Below are 19909 nucleotides of genomic sequence, written 5' to 3' on the forward strand. Positions count from 1 at the left end.
ATCAAATAAAACACCCAGACTCAGTAAGCAGCAGACATGAAAAGAATGTGGCGAGGAATTCAGCTCAGGGGAATTCACTGATCATATCTCTCTGGAAAACAAGACAACAAGGGCTACAGAAAACTTTAGGCTGGTATGTGTTTTTAGAACTTTCTTGAGGGTTATCATTATCCAAGAACAAGTGATGTGTTTCACTAACTCAAAATAAATCAGTGCTATGAATGAAAAGGGGCTTTTGTGACAGAGCAGGGTATCAAATTTTGGAGATGTCTTCTTTCTCCTTGTACATGCCTGGTTTGTAGATGACTCCTCTGTTGTCTCCACCTCCCTTTTTGCAACTAAAATAAAAAAAAATTAAATAACTGTAATGCCAATGAAGGAAAAGCACAATTAGTTACTTAAAGTTGTCCATTATGCATGTATAAGATTATTTTTCTCTGTACTAGTGCAAATGTCACATAGCTTATTTATTATTATTAATTGTTTCAAATATTTCAGGAGACCACATTTTGTATGCAAGGTCAATGCTGAATGCAAAGGAAATCAGGCTGTAGCAAAATTTGTAACCTTATATTTTTTCCCCAGGATTTGGCTTTGTCAGCAAACAATGGCTTAATGATCTTTTGGTAGTACTTATTTCTTCATCTAAAAGGTTGTGATCTTTGGGAGAGGTTTTCCTAAAATTCCATTCTCCTTGTTTCACATACAGTTCCAGGAAAAAATGGAAGGAACCAAAAAGCAATTAGGAGCAGCAGTGCTAGCAAAAATAACAAGAAAAGAACAAATGGCATTTGGGAAATAGGAAAACTGGATAAGATTTTTATTGACCCAGCCTCATATCACACAAGGAAATAATGTCTACAGAAATAAAAACAAGTCATAGTTTGTAGGAAGAGATCATGTCTTCTGAAAGATCAAACTTTATCACTATAAAAAAGGTCAAAGTTTTGGACACGCAAGCACTTCTCTATGTCAGAGGGAAAATATGGCTTGAATTTTTTTGGTGATATGATAGCCAGACATCTTACCTTTTCTTCTTCAGTAGCCAGAATGCTACTGCAAGAACGATGAGAACTCCCAGAATGCAGGCTATCACAACAGATACCACAAAACCTAAGAAAAGAGGGAAAACAGGCACAAGCGTTAATACCATTGCCCTGAGTGGAGAAGGTGAGTCTCTGATCTGCCACGATGTCTGCATTCTGCACTGGCAACCTTTCCACAGCCTTGTCACACCACGCTGTGACTGTGAGTGGGCAGCTCTGCACAGATGCTCTCTGGGATGTCCCAGTCCCACAGCTGGCTCCACAGTTCACAGTGCTGGGGTATGATGCACATGTTGAAGCCACAGTGCCAGTGTGGAGGCCCTGGTAGAGCAGGTCATAGCAGGAGTATGATTTTTATGCTATGATAAATTAGAGCTCATAAACAAACCCAAAGAATTAAACCCAGGCAATCAAGGACATTAAATTCAATCCTTTATGTTCTCTCACACCACAGAGCACCACTGACTGTGGACAGCTGAAGAATAATATTCTTTGCTGCTGAGAACATTGCTTAAAGGCATCAAAGAAGGTAAAAATGAATTCAGGATATTGGTATGAAAAACTGAGTGATCCCTTGTTTGCATAAAGATTTAAAGATTATCATAATGCTATGTTTCTTAGTGAGCTTCATGTATGCTTTTGGCAATTAAGGTATTTTTTATTTATTTTGGCTTCCACAAAGATCCTAGAGGTGATCTCCCTTTTCTTAACTGCATTTTCTTAATTTATTTACACGTTTTTAAAAATAGTTTTTCAAATGATTGGCTCTCACTAAGCAACATCAGAGCACTTTCAGAGTCAAACTGACAGGTTTCATGCATTCCATCTAAATATTTTCTCCTATTAAATCAGCTGTTGATGAAAAACAAGTGTAAAATGTAGAGTTTAACCACATTTGACCCATTAATTTGAAGTCCAGCTGAATGGAAGAAGCTTGCCATCCATGGAATTGAAGAGGAGCTGTTTTGTGAAAGGTGAGTATTGTCATAGTAAAGGCATCAAATGGACACAAAAATGTAACACCAAAGAGATAACTGTAGGAAAAAAAAAAGAGCTTGTAGTTTGAAGGGAAAGGGCAGGGAGCACTTCTGTGTGATGAGAAGATCTTCTTAGAAAATTTAGTAAGATAGTATTTCAGCCTGGTACCCAATCAAAACTAGGCACAAGTTCCTGTTTAACTCAGGTGGTTTGAACAACACAGCAAATTCCAGCTGCATTTATATGAAGGGGAATTTATTGGAATAAATTGCTGATAAAACAAAGTGTATTACAAACACACATGAGTTTTGATGAGTCATACTTAAAGATTAGAGGCTTTTTGAAATGTGGTTCTTATAAATATAGGTGTGAATTTAGATGGTCATTACTGGCATCAAAAGTGTGAATGACCGAACACCTCAGGCATTTTCAATTTTGCTACACAACACAGGCCAGTGGCCCCATCTTGTGGTGTCTGTGCTCAGGGGAAGGTGGCAGTTCAGGCTTGTCAGTGATAAGGCAGAAAAGTTTCTCTGAAAACCTGCTTGGTAGGGGCTTAGGTGTGCACAACAGGACTTCTTTTACAAATTTCAGTGGTTGCCTGCCTCGGTCCTTGACTCTCTGCATGGTCTTTCCTTCCCTTCTTAATAGGTGAGCTCTGTCCCTATTTGAGGTGCAGCTGACTGCATCAGGCTGGGCACTTGCAGCAGCCAGGTGTGCTTCATTGAGCTTTGACAGGAGACATTTCTCCTTATTTTTCTCTTTTTTCCCCTTTCTTTCCTTTTTTCCCCTTTAGGTGAGGGGCTGCACCTGTGAGGAAGCTTTTGTGACTGCAGTAAGTGGAATGTGAGATTACAGGGGAAATGAATACTCTTTTTGAAATGGGTTGAACATTTTTTCACTGGTAGAGTCAATGAGCTTTTGTAACTTAATGTACTTAGACTGAATGGGATTTCTATTAAAGTAGCACTGAGCAATGTCCTTCATAGCCATCGAGACCAGTTCTGGGGTGTGAACAGGACAATAACCCCTACAGTTTAACTCTGCTAAGTCAAGCCAGCTTGAAAGATACAATGAAAATGTTTTTATGGCTGGTGTCATCTCTAAGGCACAAAATATTGTGCCTTAGCAGAGGGAGAACCAAATGTTATTATTTGGTTTGGCTCTGGTTCACAGCAACAATTATGAGAGTCACATCTAGATCAAATTTTCCCCCATAAATGGAAATAATAATGCTTACACTATTTCTGTGAAATATTTGGAGATTCCTGATGAGAAGCATAGTGTCAGATTTTCAATTCCTGGCTTCATGGGTTGTAACTCTCTACCTTCTACTATTAAGTACTGAGTATGATTTATAGAGAGAATACAGTCAGGTGCTGAAAGGTCAGTTTAAGAACAGATGGAACACTGCATTTCTCATTTCTGACTGACCATTTGGACTCAGCAGATCAATGGCTTGTAGGTGCTGTTAGGAATTGACAACACACCCTTGCCAAGCCCACCAGGTAGTGAATTGTGATAAACAGAGGATGAGGGTAGAAAATGCAGAAGTTGGGTCACTGCAGAGGATTCCATGGTGAACCTATTATAATCCCAAGGGTGGTGCTCACCCTGGAACTTGTGGTGCTTCAGGAAGTGTTTCTGCAGTGGCATTGCTATCATAGACCGTGCAGGGATTTGGGACCTGCAGAGGAAGCCTTAGTCTCAGAAACATGGAAGCTGCATTGCAAATTCTGCTGGTTGAAATCATTGCACATAATCTGGCTTGAGCAGTGATTCAAAGATGATGATTAAAATAACCATTCTGAACCCAGCTAGCTCTCTAGGCAGCTGCCAGTGTTTGAGATTGGAGGTTGGGGAAGAAAGTTTTAACCTCTTTGTGGTGATAAATGCCCCCCATGGCATTCTTATCTGGTTGGCCACCCCATAAAAGGAGAAAAAAAGCTGACATAATCTAGTTTTTCCCCTCTTTCACTATTCAGTCATCTTTTCATTCACTCAAAATATTGTTTGTGCAACTAGTATCACTTTCTATATTAATCACAGAGATGTTAGGAACTGTTGACAATTTGGTAAACTTGTTAAATTGTAAAATCTTCTTAGGTATTATGTTTAGAATCTAGCAACAAGAGCACTCCTCCTGTAACTCTCATTTCAAGAGATCAGCCAACTTTTGGTGACAAATCTAAATCATCTCTGATTTCAGAAATGTTCTGCCCAGGATTTGTTTTGGCTGATTTCTAATTTTCACTTTCTTCTTTATAACTTTCTATTAGAATAGATACTTTATGAAAAGGTCTGTCTGCAGAGGGGAATGGCAAGAACAGCTGCTGCAGTGTGCCTGCAGGGAACTGTTTCTGTTGTGTCCAAAACAGACTTGTGTTTCATGTTTTTTCACCTTAACAGTGAAGAAAATGGGAGGCGAAGCTGAAATGCTGTGCTAACACATTTTATTAATTTGGAAGTTTACTGCTTGGCTAATCTTTTTGGTGACGTCTGCTTTTTCTTTTATAAATCTTATCATTTCAAATAGTGCAGTGGCTTGCCTGAAATCATCTACCTTGAGTGTACATGCCGGCTTCACAGATCCTTAAGAGTAGATGTTTGCAAGACAATAAAGCAGTTTGACAATACATTTTGCACAATGTACTAAAGGCCTTTCTGTGGGGTACAGCTCAGCTTCTCACCACAGATGCAGACTTTTGTGCAAAGCCCCCAGCCAAACTTACGTGTTGTTGTTGTATAACACTGCAGAGTTAAGCTTTTCAATCAGTTCTTCCTTGTAAAATGGTGGTGTTTTGGTTTTTTTTTAAATTTGTAGCACTGAATCATAAAATCCAGTGTCATGAATTATATTTATTTGCCAAGTTTGAATTCCTCAAGGACTTTTTTTGATTCTGTGTAATTTCCCCAAAACAGTGTCCCTGAAGTTAGGACTCCCTTTAAATGTGTGGCCTGCAGAAGATCAAGCCTGACCTTGCTGAGAACCAGCAAATGCCACTGGTGAGACAAGGCCATCTTAAGCACTCACACTGGCTGAAACAGCTCAGCTGTGGAGCTGTTTAGTATTTAGAGTGACAGCAAATACTTCTGCAAAGCATGACAAGGCCGATCATGTCTTCCTTATTTTGTCTCCTTGCCTTTGATAGAAGGGTTGCAGGGCTTCCCTGATACCCACTGTGGAAAAAAATTCTTGCCTACCCTGGGAATACCACATTCCTGTAAAGTTGCCCATGCACAATGCAGTATGAGAAGAAAAGGCAACCAAGTGAACTGCAGGGAGATATCTGTGTTTTTGCAGTGGTACAGTCGGACAGGACTGCCATTTCAGTATTCACATTTACACAGATCACTGTGCACTGTTTCTTTGCAAAGAAGCATTCACACAACTCACCTTCACGGAAGGAGATAAAAACCAGTCTTTCATGGAAATCCTGAACATTTCTGAAGTTATTAACCATTTCCAGGGGCTCTGGGTCGTCACGCTCTGTGCAGTACATGGCTGTTTCCAGTGCCAGTAACTATAAAGGGATGCACCTGATCAGCTCACAGAACACAGAGAAAGCAGTGTCTGTGTGTGATCACTGGCAGTGATGGAAAAAAGAAAAAGGTGCAGTCAAAGGGAAGGGGATACATTAAAAATTAATTTTTATGTGGCCTGTGAACCCAAATACAGAATAATGTTTAAACAGTGTGACATCTCCAAGTCCATATCTGTATTTTGTTTAGATCCTGGTGAAACTACTGCTTACTATCAGATTGTCAGCCAGAAAAATTCAGTGGGAGGAAACATGGTAGACTTCCCAGCATACTCTCCCTGGCATAGTCTAACTCCTAGGTAGTATTAAAGGCAACTTTTTGAAAGAGTTCTTTATTTTGGTAGAGACATGGTCTGACAGAAGCTGAGAATGTATTTTCAAGACAAGGAGCTTGCAGTAATTTGATGTGAGATTTTGCTAATAATATTTTCCCCTTTGTCTATAATTAGGTGAATCAGAAGGTAGTGATTGTGAGTTTATAGTCTAGGTAAGTGGCCACCTAAGAGCAAAAGAAGGTAATTAGATAAGCACAAAAAATGTAAGTTGGGAGAACAGTTAGGGAACTCAAGATGGATAAATAACACAACACAAGCTTTTTTTAGAAAGTTTCCAACCCACTCAAGTTCATCAGGATCAAAGTAACACCAAAACACTTGGTGATTAATGTTCAGATATGGAGCCCAAACAATAACCTGCAGGTAACTCATTGAAAGACTCGGAGCCAGGCAGTAAGTACATAATGAAAATCAAAATTCATCTCACTCAACTGGAATTTTTTCAAGCTGATACTGTACCAATTGGTGTGCAGCTGTCTGTCCTTTGTTCTGGCCAACTGAGAACGTGCTAGCAACAAACAGAATGGGATATTGATTTATGTCAGTTCTGTGCTCTTCTTCCCACTTAAAGGATTTTAGCAATGGTCCCTGCTCAGTTTTACAGGAACATGCGAGAAATCCAGGAAATGAGACTATGTATTTACTGTTCTTTAGCAGACAGCAGTGGGGGAAATGTGCCCTGCTGGAACTTGGAACTTGCCTGCTCTTGAGAGATTTTAACAGGGTGTCGGAAAACTGTCCAGAGAACGCTTGGGTAGCAGGGAGGAGTTGTCAGGGACCCTTCGTAGCGATAATACTCATCCAGCCTGTCAGGAAGCAGCTCTTGAACATTGAAACCAGGGACCAGGACCTTCTGATCTAAAAAAGGGGGTTTGTGTTAAATATTGCATCATGAGTACACAGGTGAAATGAATTTTCAGTGTCATATCACTAGGAAAAGAAAAATGTCTTTTAGCAGAGGCGATCCCAGTTTAATAAGGACTACAGTTTTTTAAGTTTCCTATGTACAAATCATGTCTGAGACACCAAATCAGACTCCTCTAAGATAAACTGTGGCCATATTAACTAGAAAACACCATGTGGAACAAATAAGGCTCAGTCAGCATCACATGGGGCATGCTGGCCATACGCTCTCTTCCCAGGAATGCACTGCATTTGGAAGCCTTTCACAGTCTGTGACAGATTTGTGTGGGATCTCTGCACTGTTTCTGTTTCTTCTGCCGGTTCAATCCCTCTCAGGGTGACACCTGATACTCTCAGCCATTCTCAATCTGATTTAGCCACTCACCCTTGTATTTCACATTCCGGAAGTGCCTGAAGATCTTTTCATAGGATGGGCTGAAGGGTCCAATCTGCAATGATCACATTATCAACAGCAGCAAATCCCCAGTCTGAATATGAGTCTGTGCTTCTGGCCTGTCCTAAGGCAAGGGCTTCCCCTGTGCAGACATTAATGTACTAGGATGGCATAAGTATTTTATAACTCAAAACATTCCCTCTGTCCTCAGAGCCATGATAATATTCCTGCTCCAGGGCTATAAGAGCTTCTGTGTTGTGTTGCTGCCTTTACACCTGCAGTGCAGACCTTTTGTGAGCACTGATCCTATTGCCCCCGCCTGCTCAGAGTGCAAATGAAGAGAAGCCCTTTCCTCTGAAAGCAGTGCAGGCAGAAGTTCTCAGCTGCCAGGCTTCTCAGATCATCTCCTGGTTTCCAGTCAAAGCCACATTTTTCCACCCACAAACATTTTTATAGCGCAGCTTCTCACAGTCTGGGGAGGTGAAGAACGACACTGTTGGGTACCACAGGGCCACAGGCCTACAACTCGACATCTGACCTAGGCTATAACTCATCTATCACACAAGGCTCTTTTTCAACTGCTACCAGTAGCTTTTCAGTCTAATAATCAATGCCTTTTTTATCAATTCCTCAGAGCTGGTGCTGAGCAACTCCTCTGACAACTAGACATAGTAAACTGGTGTCCTTACATTAACTGTAATACCCACCAGCTGTCTGAAAGGATTTCCAAGACCTAATCTCCATTGTTCATTAACTTGATTTTCAAATACCATTGCTTAGAAATAACCAGAATCCCAGTATTATTTCCTAGTGTAATGTACAATACTCTGACACTTTTCACAGCTACAACTTCCAAATTAACTGAAATTTAACACAAAATTACTCTCAGAATCTTAGAGGTGCTAGGAAGTGAGCTTGGGTAATATCAATGCAAGCTTTGCTAACTGGAACATTTTACTTTTTGATGGAAATGTGGAAACCTGTGGTTTTGCTTTGTTATACTGCAGAAAATCCTCACATTTAAAAATTATTTTTCAGTTATCTTACTGATGAGTTTTAATCCTCAATAAGAATTATACATATACAAGCTACTAATTTTTTTTCTTTTTGTTTGTGACCATTATTATCTTCATATGTGGGACTTAAGAGAGAAAAATTGGAAAGCTGTCCTGACATCTTAAAATGTCACTGGATGTACTCATTTTCTGTAATCCGTGATTCAAAGAATCTGGGAAGTTAGCAGGGAGAAGACTGTGGTTAAATCCTAATTACATACAGTGGTCAAAGGCAGGGTTGTGCCTGCCTGTGCCTCTCTGTGTGTTCTAACTGCTCCCTGCTACAGTAGGCAGCTGTGAGTGAATGAGCTTGAAATTCACTGTTGCCTCTTATTTGATAAACACTACCAATCATTAGTTTGTAAATGAATGCAAAAATGGATTTAACATAGCTGAAGTTAATTTACTAAAAAACATGAGGAAATACTCAGAATTCCTCTTTTTGTGGCATTTGCTCCTGGTTTGGTATGTGCTGCTAGAATCTGACTCTTTTAATTTTTTTGTGAAAGAGGAAAGGAAGATCCTTTACTCAGCCACTGTCTATGATAATAATAAAGTAAAGAATGTAGGTGATTTTGTACATTAAAGGTCTCTCATAACTGAATGATTGAAAGCATACTCTAAACAAACAGAAAATAAAGATCCTGCATCCTACCTCAAGGAGAACAGCCAGAACAGCCAGTCCATCTGCTTTGTCCATTGCTGCTGTTATATCTGGGTATTTCTCAGAGTTGTAATGTACAATATGCAGCTACAAAGGAGAAGATACTTTGTTACAGTAACAGCTGGGTTATGCTCACATTTGTGTTTCACAGTTAGAAAGGACCATGCAGCCACCTCAGGATGAGATGGTGCAGGAGGGTTCTTCAGGGACTTCTGGCTGATCATAAATACTTGGCTTAGAACCTCACAGCCTTTTACAGTCATTCACCCGAGACAGAGATCCCACTTTGAAGCAATAGAACCTACCCACCCAACCTTCTTTGCCTCTTTGCCTGATCTGAGCTGGTCTGCCTTACCTCTGCTGCAAAATGCTTCCCGCCCACGGTGTGCTCAGAGCCCTCCGACTTGTTCTGGTTCCCCCAGTGCAGGTGAAGTTGAGATGCAGTGTATTCAAATGGGAGGTTTCTGATGGACATAGCAGGTGACAGATACATTTTCACTGTAAGCAGATCAAAACCAGATAGGAACAAATGATACCACAGCTCTCAGGAACAGGACAAATAAAAATACTGAGTCTGAGTATATTATATATGGAGCATGAAAAAAGCAGATTCTTGACTCAAATCCATCTCAGTCCATGGTAGGAGACAAACACTTCTGTTCTCTTTAAGCCTTTCTTGGTAGATCAGGATTTAGAGCATTTACAACATGCCTGTTTCTATTTTCCTAAATACGTGAATTTAAAGCGACAATTGTTGCTAGTGGAAATCTTTGAAGAATGTGAATTTATCTCAGACATTGAAGAGACAATTACTGATATGTCAAAGCAAAATTATGCTCATGTATCTTCTTTCAATCCCCTTATAATGGTTGAAAATTGATTAATAAATTAATATTTCTCATGGTAATTTATATCCCCTGTTATACTGAACTCTGCTGCCTCTTAATCTTCTTTTGGGGACACAGGATAGAACCAAATAAACTCCTCTCTTTCCTTGCTGCTCCCAAAATCCAGAACACTGATGTCGAGCAGCAGGATAATCCTAGGCCTTAAGAAGGAACATCTCCTCTCTTGACATGCTGGAGCATCACCCTTGTATGCACGAGCCTCCCTTCTCCTCACAAAGGCTCTGGGGTGGGGAAGGCAGCCTGGCTTGTTGGGGGATTTTTGTGTAGAAATTACAGTAGTAATTCCCAAGCCAGCAGAAACTTCTCAGTTGTTCACTTGGAGCGTTTGGTACTTCATAAAGCAATGGCTTATGTCAAGAACAGATTGATACTGTTTTCAGTCCAGCTGATGTAGGTGACTGTGTCTGAATGAACTGGCTGGTGAAGAGCATCAAACATCATATAGGAATTAATTGACAGCACAATCTAAGCATCCTACTGGTTTCCTCTGGCTGAAAAGGAAGTTAGCAGCAGATGGTGTAATGATCAGTCCAACAGAGGCTAAATTTTGTTACTCAGAGGTAAATTAATTTGTATCTAAGTGTGGTTTCTAGAGTAGGATGCATCTCTACTGCTTTCTAGGAGGGCACTGATGTTGTAAATGAATTCCCATTTTCTTGAGGGGTTATACTTTTGTCTTGACTTTCTTTAGGGAATAATCAAACTTGGTATTTTAGAGGTGAGATCTGACAGTGGTAGTGACTTAGGTTCTCCAAGGAATTTGCTTTTACTTGTGACTGTTTTGGGAGGGACAGGCTCTCAGTGCTGTTCTTTTGGCTCCTTCTGCACTCTGGCACCCTTCAAGTACACAATGACAAGATTTCCTTCTCTGCCTATTGCCTGTCACATCAGCCTGGTGCATTCAACTGTGACAGTCCAGTCTTTCACTTAGGACTGAGAAGGACTTCTAGGAAATGAAGGCTCACAAGAAAAGGATGTTCCAGCCATTCCTAGTCTGAAACAACCTGGTTTTAAAGGAGAAATTGATCAAGAGGAAAACCAGGACTCTGTCCCAAGAGGTTGGCCCTTACTGAAGAATGGGCTTATGATGTTCAATTGAGCAGGTCAACTTCACTGAAAGAATGATTTAAAAAGCGATTTTTGCATGTTGGTCAATTCATAACCAAGCATGTGAGAACAGGCTATTTTATAATGCAGGTTATTTTGATACTTCTGCAATAAAGGAGGATACAAGGAAGGAGGACTTTATAACTATTTTTATTTCTGTGTCTTCAGGTGTTTCAGGAAGGAATGAAAAATGGTGGGGCTGACTCACTGGTATTGTATATTGTGTCATTATAGGAGACCTTTATGAGAGCATCATCTCTGCCTTTACCTGCTGTACTGACACTGATTTGGTGCTGCTGTGGGGAGGACCTGTTTGTACACTAATTATTTTTCTGTCTTCTCACCTATCACTATGTATCACTATCCATCTTACCTTATGCTAAAGAGGTTTCTGTCTCTACTCAAAAGAACAGAATGGAGCTCCTACATTTTTTTCCTCTTCCCCATGCCCTCCCATAATTGGTGATGAATTGAAGAGACCCGTTGCTCATATGTTATCAGTCAACCTCTTTTTAGCAGAATCACAAAGTCTGTTTCTGTTTCAGTGCAACTCAACCAAAGTAATAAGAAAACCTTGGGCATTAATTCTGACATGCCTAGAGTTTATTTTAAATTTCTTTATTTAAAATTTTACTTACTGGGAATCCATTTGTACTTAGTACTTTCCCAGATTTCTCTAGCCTGTTCTGTAGATGTAGGTATGCTGATGTGAAGATTTTCTCATCTGATTAGCAGCTTAATTTAATCTAATAATCAAAGGATTACCCATGAAGTAAAAAAAACAAAACAGTGAGTTCCTGCAGCTCTTTCTTTTACCATTCCTTGCTGTCTGTGAGCTCCCTTACCTGAATGGCCATTATTGATCAATGTAAACTGGTCAGTGGAGGGCACGTCATAGCCTATGAATTCTAAAGGCAAGAGATTAGAATCATACTGGAGAATAGCTTTGTGGAAATCAATTGGTGATTGTAATACTCCTCCACAAAATGGGTATTTCTTTGGCCAGGCCTTCTCTCCATCAGGACCTGTGTGAATTAACAGAGACACATTTGTCAAACCTTCACTTGCAGTTAACACAGAAATTCTCCTGTGTCAGCCTTCACAAAAAATTTGGAAAAGAAGCCTTTTCTGAGTTTTTAAGACTTTGTTTTTTAAAAAAGGACCTCATTAAAATGGAGGCAATGAAGGGTATGATCATTTTTCTGAGGGTGTTGTGACCTAGAGACAGGTCTGATTATATCAGACTCTCAGACATTTCCTTACTGTACAAACTGTTTGGCACTATCTAACAGGATTGCATAACCCACAGTGAAAAGCTAACTTGCAAAAATTGAAAGTGTTATGGTAATTTGACCAGCAATAACTTGCTCAAACTCTGGTGAAACTTTTCTTCATCACAGCCTTTTGCCCGAGGTAAGATCTACAAAGAATAGATAATATCAAGAGAATTTTAATTGTGCCTTTGCTTTAATTGCACATTAACCAGCTAGCAGCTGTTTGCAGACCGTGAGATGAGATGATTTGGATTTAAATACAGAAGAGGTACTTGCAACTTTTGTTTCTCCTTGTCTCAACACTTATGATTCTTTCCAAGGCAGGAAGGTCCTTAGGGATCACCCAGTCTGATCTGTGTAACACAAGACACTGGGCCTGCCTGGATAAATTTCTACTCCATGAGGCCATTGTTTCCAGAAGGGAATAAACCTCTACTATTCCTTTCAGCATTGCAGATAAAAGATACTTCATTAGTGCCCAATGGATAATTACTCTCCTTGCTTTTCACTGTGAGCCTGCTGTTCCCATACTTTTGTTCCTCATTGAAGTACTTATAACATAGAGGATATAATTTCTCACTTCTCTTCAACTATGTAGATTGAGTCCCTTGAGTCTTTGATTAGAAGGCTTCTTTTCCAAAACTATAATATTCCCAGGGGCTTCTTTGAACAGGCAAAGCCAGTTCAGATATTTTCTGAAGGAAATTAACAGGCAGGAGGATACCATTAGCAATTCATCTTATTTACATGAAAGACAAATGTCAAGTAAATGGATAGTGGGGGTGAATCTTTCCTAAACATAGTTCATGTGACAGAATCAACAAGATCAGTTCTGGTGCTTAAAGACAGACTTACTTTCTTGCTAAAGCTGTTTAAGAGTGTTCAAGACTCTTAGGGCTTAGCAGGTGACATTGTTCACAGTGTGCAGTTTGACAGACTCAATCAGTGCTTTTCAGTATAAATAGGCTTTGCTGTTGCTGTAACTTAAATTTTTGACTCCAGTTCACTGAAAATCACATCAATTTCTTTCTTCTTACATCCTTGTGATACTATCTTAAAGTTGCTGAAATGATTTTAAAAAGCTAAAAAGTGTTATGCTGACATTATAGAAGCCTCTCCTCTACCTATTTTTGGCAAATAACAAATACATCCAGAAGAGCATAAATTCCATACTGTGGAATACATGCTGAAGATTATTTCCCAGAAAAATATGCATTAGAATATTCCAAGAAATGACAGTTTATTAGGTTCAAGCTTACTGTGCATGACAATGACAATGAAATTTAACACTTTTTAAAGGAACTAAGATTACAGCAATGTCAGAAAATTGGTGAGAAGTCTTTATTGTAAAAAGACTTCAATAATTTTAAAAGGCTTGATAAGGTAATGAGTTCACAATAAGATTTTAATATATTACATATCACAGCTTTGGAGACTTGATAATTAAATAGGTGATTGATGTAGTATAAAATAGAAGTCTAATCCCAGCCAGAGAGTCATGAAGTACCAATCAGTTTTTGGTATTGTGATTGGGTGACTTAAATGTCTGGAAGAGCTGGCAAGAGAATATGGGAACTTCACACCTACGTTGCCAGTTCAGAAGGAAATCTTTTGTCTTTTCTATAAAATGATGCAGCTGTCACAGTCTTTATGTACCTTGACCCTTTTCTTGAGATAAATCTGCAACTCCACTCACAGGCCTTTAAGCTATAGATCATTTTGCTTGTTTCTCATTCCTGCTCAATTTAAAAAAGAAACTACAAAACCAAACAAGACCTCTTTTTTGGTACAAACCCAGATTTTATAGAAGTTCTGTCTTTTATCACATAGTCTTTCTAATTTCAATGCCTCAAAACTCCTGTCTCAAAGAGCTGAGCTCACTGCAGCTTAGTTTTGCGTATGTGAAATTGAGATTTCCAAGGTAGATAAACCACACAGCTTGAAGGCATTTCTCAGTTAGATCTGCTGAAAATGGATTGATTGTGAACCAGATTTTCCTTTTTCTGTGCCAGTACACTCAGATAAATTCAGTGGAAATCACATTGTGTTTACAAAGGCTTTGTCGGATCACTACTAAAGAACAGCTTGTGCATGTAAGATTGGCCTGTGCTACAAGTCCCCAAAGATATTACCAGAAGTATTGCAAAATTATCTTCAAAGGTAATTTCCTTTTTGTGTGACACATTTGTGACCCAGACATTTCAGAAGTGTTTGCTGCAATGAGGATCCCACTAGGACTGTGTCAGCAGAGCACTGACTGTGCCATGGGCCTGTTCTGCCCCCTAAACATTCTAATTCAGCTGTGGGAGTGAGCATGTTAAGGTAGGGAGCTGCTGGTGCCAGTGGAGGTAGGATCCTTCCTGCTGCCACTGCTCCCAGTGCTGCCAAGAGCACTCCCTGCACTCCCACACTAAGGGGTGCAAACTCCGGCTGCTCAAATCCAGCCTGTGGATTGCTTTGCTTGACACAAGTTTGCAGGACCATGTTCCCTTGCCACACTGAAAATCGCTCTGAGCGTGACTGTGCCCTCAGGGCTATTTAATAAAAGATGTCTGTAAGTAAAGCAGGAATAATTTTCTGGATTGTCTGGCTGCCCACTACCCAGTGAGCTAAGCAAAATACCCTCAGTGCCAAGACTGCATGGGTCCATTGTAACATTTCCTTTGACAGCTTTACGCTTTCCAGCCAGCCCCAACAACGCTGGTGCTGCTGGGCAATGCAGGACAGATGTTCCTTCAGGAACAGTGGTGTCTCCTCCCAGGGTACATTGGCCCATTTAAGATAAGGAGAAAACAGCCCTATGAGACACCAGTGGTACCAACAGACTATTGCTCTGATCACCAATTAATATTCGTATTGCTCCAGCTTCTCACAATCTATGCAAGTTCTCTGGATCTGAGGTGATGTAGTAAAATACATTGGGTGAGTAAAACAGGGAATGCTTGTGGTATTTTTGCAGCCAGGCAGAGCACTTTGCCCTGTTTCCAGCCAGCTGGAAGCTGTAAAGCTGCTGTTTGCCCAGGGCTGAGGTGGTGGTGAAGGCTGAGCCCAGGCTCCCTGCCATGGTGACATGACCATGTGGTTTCCATTTTGCTCAGTGCTCAGTGCTACCATCCTGTGCACACAGAGCCAATATGTGTGTGTATCTTCCACACGTGCGTCCAGAGAGAAGCTTGTGAGATAGAGGAATTGCCAAGGGCTGTAGCTGTCGCTGTTACTGCATCCAAGTGCTGTATGAGAAACCTGGGCCATGTTCTAGTGTGTTCACTAAAGCTGGCATTTCTGAAGGGGAAGAGAAAGGGTCTTAGCACAGGTTCTCAGCACCTCACTGAATTGGAGTACTTGGCAGCAGCAGAATAAAAGATGCCTGATGTCTGTTACCAACAGTTCTTGTGCCTGCATTACAGCATGAAGTTGTCTCTTCCCATGCTAAAGTTCATTAATAATTCTGTTGGCACTATTACCTTAAATTTGTCTGCAAAACCAGTTTTCTCTGTTGTAGCTGCCTGTCCACTCTGAAGGGATGATTCTGGTTCTCTGATTTCATTCCAGCCCACTAACACTACAGAAAAAGAGCCAGAATCCAAAGAATTGAAGCCTAACATCTACTTCTACTGAGTTTTTTTGGGCCAGAAGACTTCAGCATGCACCTCACAGACACACAGCGGGATTGCCAAAATCTGGGTGCATATGCTGCCCTGAGCTGCGGGGCCTTGGAACCACTCTTTCAGCTCTTTGACTGAAAATGCTTTCCTTATGATACCCTTGACCTACACCTCTTACAGGAGATGGAGCTACATTTCAGAGAACACCAAGCGAGCCGGTGTCACCAGGGGTGGAGGCCTCAGGCCTCACTGCTCTATGGTGTTTCCTCCAGGCACTTTTTCTTGTTCTATATGCAAGGATAGTGAAAACAGGAAGAAGAAAGAGCATTGCTGTAGTTTGGCTAAGGAAGAAGCAAACAGGAGAGGTTTAGCCTTTATATTTGATGTATCTAATGCAGTAGTTTCCATTCTCGGCAAGGTGAACTCGTGTCTTTGGAAAGCCTGTGCTGAAGAGGTAAGGCCTGATCACATGTGGTGTCATCTTGCTTTGCCACTATGGCCTGGGGTATTAACACTGCATCAACATTCAGTTTTACATATTGTAAAATATGTAAAATACTCAACAAATAGAAATCTCTGACAATGAGCACTCAGATTTCTCCCCCACCCTTAATCTTGTACCTTGACCCTCATCTTGACATTAGTCTGCACTGCGGTTATAATGGCTTGATTTCCTTTCCATTCCTGTTGACTTAATTTCAGTTTGAGGTACTGCAAAGTGTTTCAGGGGCAAAGGTAAACAGTGGAAGATTTAGAATGGCATAAGGATCAGTAGGAGAGTATGGAGGGGCTCTTTCCTGGCTCAGCACAGTCTCTCTAATAGCTGCTTTTCTCTGTGGGGGTCAGTGCTCTACCTCTGCTTTTCTATATTGTTCTGTACAAATTCAGTTGCCACTTCAGTTTTTTGAAGTTTCTTTTATACATTTGCTTTTATATGTTTTTCTAGATATGTTTCAAAATCTGTAGCTGAAGGAAAAAGATAATCTGTTTTGTGAACCTTCTATTTATCCTCCTTACATTTAGAATGTCAAAATCAGACTGCAGTATGGAAGAGCTTAATAGGAATGGATGAAGTTGGACACTGAGAATAACATACTTTGAAATCAACACTGGTACCCAAATTCCTAGGAAGGGAGAAGTAACTAATTTAAACAAGGAAGGAGGGCAAAACTTCTGCTTTCATGGTAGTAAAAAAAGTCTTGTTTTCTTTACTGTCCAGCAGGGTTAGGTTTATCTGATGGCTGCTGTCAAAGTGGAAAACCCAGGTTTTTGTTAAAGCTGTGTGAAGCTTTTTCAGTGCTGGGAATGTGAGGTCTGTGTGTGGGCACTGGCAGATAGACTTGCAGCTGGCAGGTCTCCTGCTGCTTATGTGAGGCGAGTCAGGTAAATGGAGCACAGCCAAAAGGAGGAATTCCTAGCAGCAAGTTCACTCTCAGAGGTTCTTTGTGTTGTCTTGGAGCAGCACCAAAAGCTTAAGAACAAGCATTTTTTTCTGAGATTCTCTATACCACCTACTTCTGTGGGGGTATTTGGCATGTAAAATGCTACTCTGAGTGAGGAAATACCTGGCTAGAGGGTTTGAGCAGTTGAAAGAAAAACACTAGATAATTCTTTTCCTGAGCAGCCACCAGGTGCTTCTGAGTTAGTAGATGACTTAAAGGATTAGTTACAAATTAACACTGCTTTCGTAAGGGTGTTTCATTCTGCTTTGTCATTGCTGGGATCCTTGGGGACCAGAGCCTCCAGTAACAGAATACAGGTGACTTACTGAATTCTGATTCTACCTGACAAAGAGGACTCATGTGGGTAGGGAGAGAATTCTTTGCAGAACTGGGCTGGAATGTGACAGCTGAGGAAACAGAGGGCTTTGGGGACCATCTGCAGTCGTAGGCCCAGCTTTGGTCTGCTGAAATTCTTGGCATTCCACAAGGAAATTTAGAATTCAGTAACTGATTCTCAGTCACCTAGATATGAAACCTGGTGGATGAACAGCAGATTTCAAGAAATTTGACCAGATTCAATTCTAGGTAAGGATTGTGATCCCAGTAAGTACTCACCAGAATACATTTGACCAGTTGTCTTTAATGCACAGAAGAAAGCCATAACTTTGTATGTATGAATTAGTACTTACCAATATAAGACCATTTTGACGCTGTTTAAAGAAAAAGGAAATATTACTGTGAGTATTTGAAATTAATCTTACTCTGTAAAGAAACAAATTTCTACTTAAACCCATGTATTGAATGTTGCAATATTTTTCTCTATCTTTCTAATCCCAGCTGTTGAGCAAAACACAGAAAAGCATAGATACTTTCAAACTTTCTGATATTTTATGGACCTTCCTCACTCAAATTGTAACTATAATTATCCCTGTGATTGTGCCCATAGGGATGAGTCTCTTGTGGTCACTTAAGTCTTGGGGCAAGACTGCTCTCAGTACTTTTTTTCGAAATTGAAATATCCACAGATTGTCTGTAGGTGCACCCCTGGGATTTTTCTCTAGTTAGAGAGATAAGGAATATAAGTGGAGTGTAACTACAAATGTTAATGTTACTACTCACTTAAAAGTTTTTTGACCAATCACACAAAGCAAAAGCATATTGACAGTAGTTCTATCCAACCACTATAAGCACATGTACCTGTGGTTAAAACAATGCTTGCTTATTTATAATACAAGTCTGTAATGTCAAATAAATCAGAGGACAAATTTCCCTGTATAAGTCAGAATACCTATTCTGAGAAATTAAAATAAGGATACTAACTCCAAACAACAGCAGACTGCAACAATATACAGCTTTGAGCATGATTGAATAGAAATAATGAAAGGGTGCCATTTTTCTGCATAAATGGCTGCCTTAAGGTACAAGAGACAATAAAATAGAAAGCTGAAAATCTTTACCATTCAACGGTGCTTGCATTGAGAGCTGAATCTTTTGGCAGAAAATGAGCACAGTAGCCACTGTGACTATACTGAAGCTCTTGGCTGACATCTCAAGGAAAGACTTATAATATTCCAGCAGTTCACAGGTTTCTTTGCACTCTGAGGAAATTCCCTTGTAGACATGTGGCGAATAGCAGAATCCACATATACAGAGCTTCTGCTAATGAGTTATTGCCCTCCTCTCCCCTTTTCTCTCTCCTTGCCTTTAGGGCTGCTTTTTATAAAGCTCCTGAGACTCAACCCAAAACAAATGATGTAATCAGACCTGCCTCTATGTCAGAACACCCTCAGAAGACTGATCATATCCTTCATTACCTCAGTTTTAGTGAGGTCCTCACAGGGAACACTCCAGCACTTAGGGAATTTAAACATGCAACTTGAGACATTATTTAGCAGAGACAAAAATGCTTTAAAAATCTGTACTCCTATGGGCCATACCACATTTGTAAGAGAGTTTTTCTTGCCTGTTTCAGAGAGTCTCCCTCAGCTCCCATTTTTGGATCAGCCCAATCTAGTATAATGGCCCACTGTGAGGACTGGAGGGAGGGCAGGAGAAGTGAGGCTCTGTGTGGAACTGGGACCATGGACATATCCCACAAAAACCATCCCACTTGTCAGAAACAGATTCATTTTTTAGCTGAATGCTCTTGGAACCAGGAGCTCACATGAAGTAGGGAGGACTGAAAATTCATGAAGCAACAGTTCCAGAATCCGATATTATTCAGGACCTGTATGGAGAGGGGTAAAGAAGAGCACAGGGTATGAGTTAATGTCCTCTTCTGTCAGTGACTGAGGAATAAGCTCTTAAAGGGAGCATAGTGGAGGAGCAGAAGGTGAGATTGAAGAGACCATTGGTTTTATTTGAGTACATTATTATTTATAATTGTTATTAACTGCTTGCTATATATCAGTAACAGCTTTATCATGTATTAGTATTGACTGGTCAAACTTTATTTTCAATATCTTTATTTATCAGCTACTGTGTAATCACTCAATGTTATTAAATGTGCTTATTTTTTCATGTCATTTATGAGGTTGATAAGGGAAATTGACTGTAGCATGGCTCACTTGTGCCTAGATCCCAGGCAGGGCCCTGCATGGTTCTGGTCTATTGCTGCTCTCCATCCACAGCCCAGTCCCCCCAGTCTAGGCAGAGG

The 19909-nt window shown here is 40.3% G+C and overlaps 1 protein-coding gene across 1 annotated transcript; it reads right to left on the bottom strand.

The window, feature by feature from the left end:
- Positions 1-216: 216 nt before the first annotated feature.
- Positions 217-18808, bottom strand: CA12 (carbonic anhydrase 12). The gene is made up of 10 exons (XM_059482433.1): positions 18711-18808; positions 17943-17963; positions 11778-11957; positions 9273-9415; positions 8909-9004; positions 7190-7253; positions 6602-6759; positions 5422-5548; positions 1029-1113; positions 217-338 (listed from the first exon to the last, which is right to left on the bottom strand). Exons 1-10 carry the CDS (start codon positions 18799-18801, stop codon positions 254-256), a joined length of 1050 nt encoding a protein of 349 aa, XP_059338416.1. The 5' UTR covers positions 18802-18808; the 3' UTR covers positions 217-253.
- Positions 18809-19909: the final 1101 nt, after the last annotated feature.

The sequence above is a fragment of the Ammospiza nelsoni genome, chromosome 14 (assembly GCF_027579445.1).
Source record: "Ammospiza nelsoni isolate bAmmNel1 chromosome 14, bAmmNel1.pri, whole genome shotgun sequence".
Lineage (NCBI taxonomy): Eukaryota > Metazoa > Chordata > Aves > Passeriformes > Passerellidae > Ammospiza > Ammospiza nelsoni.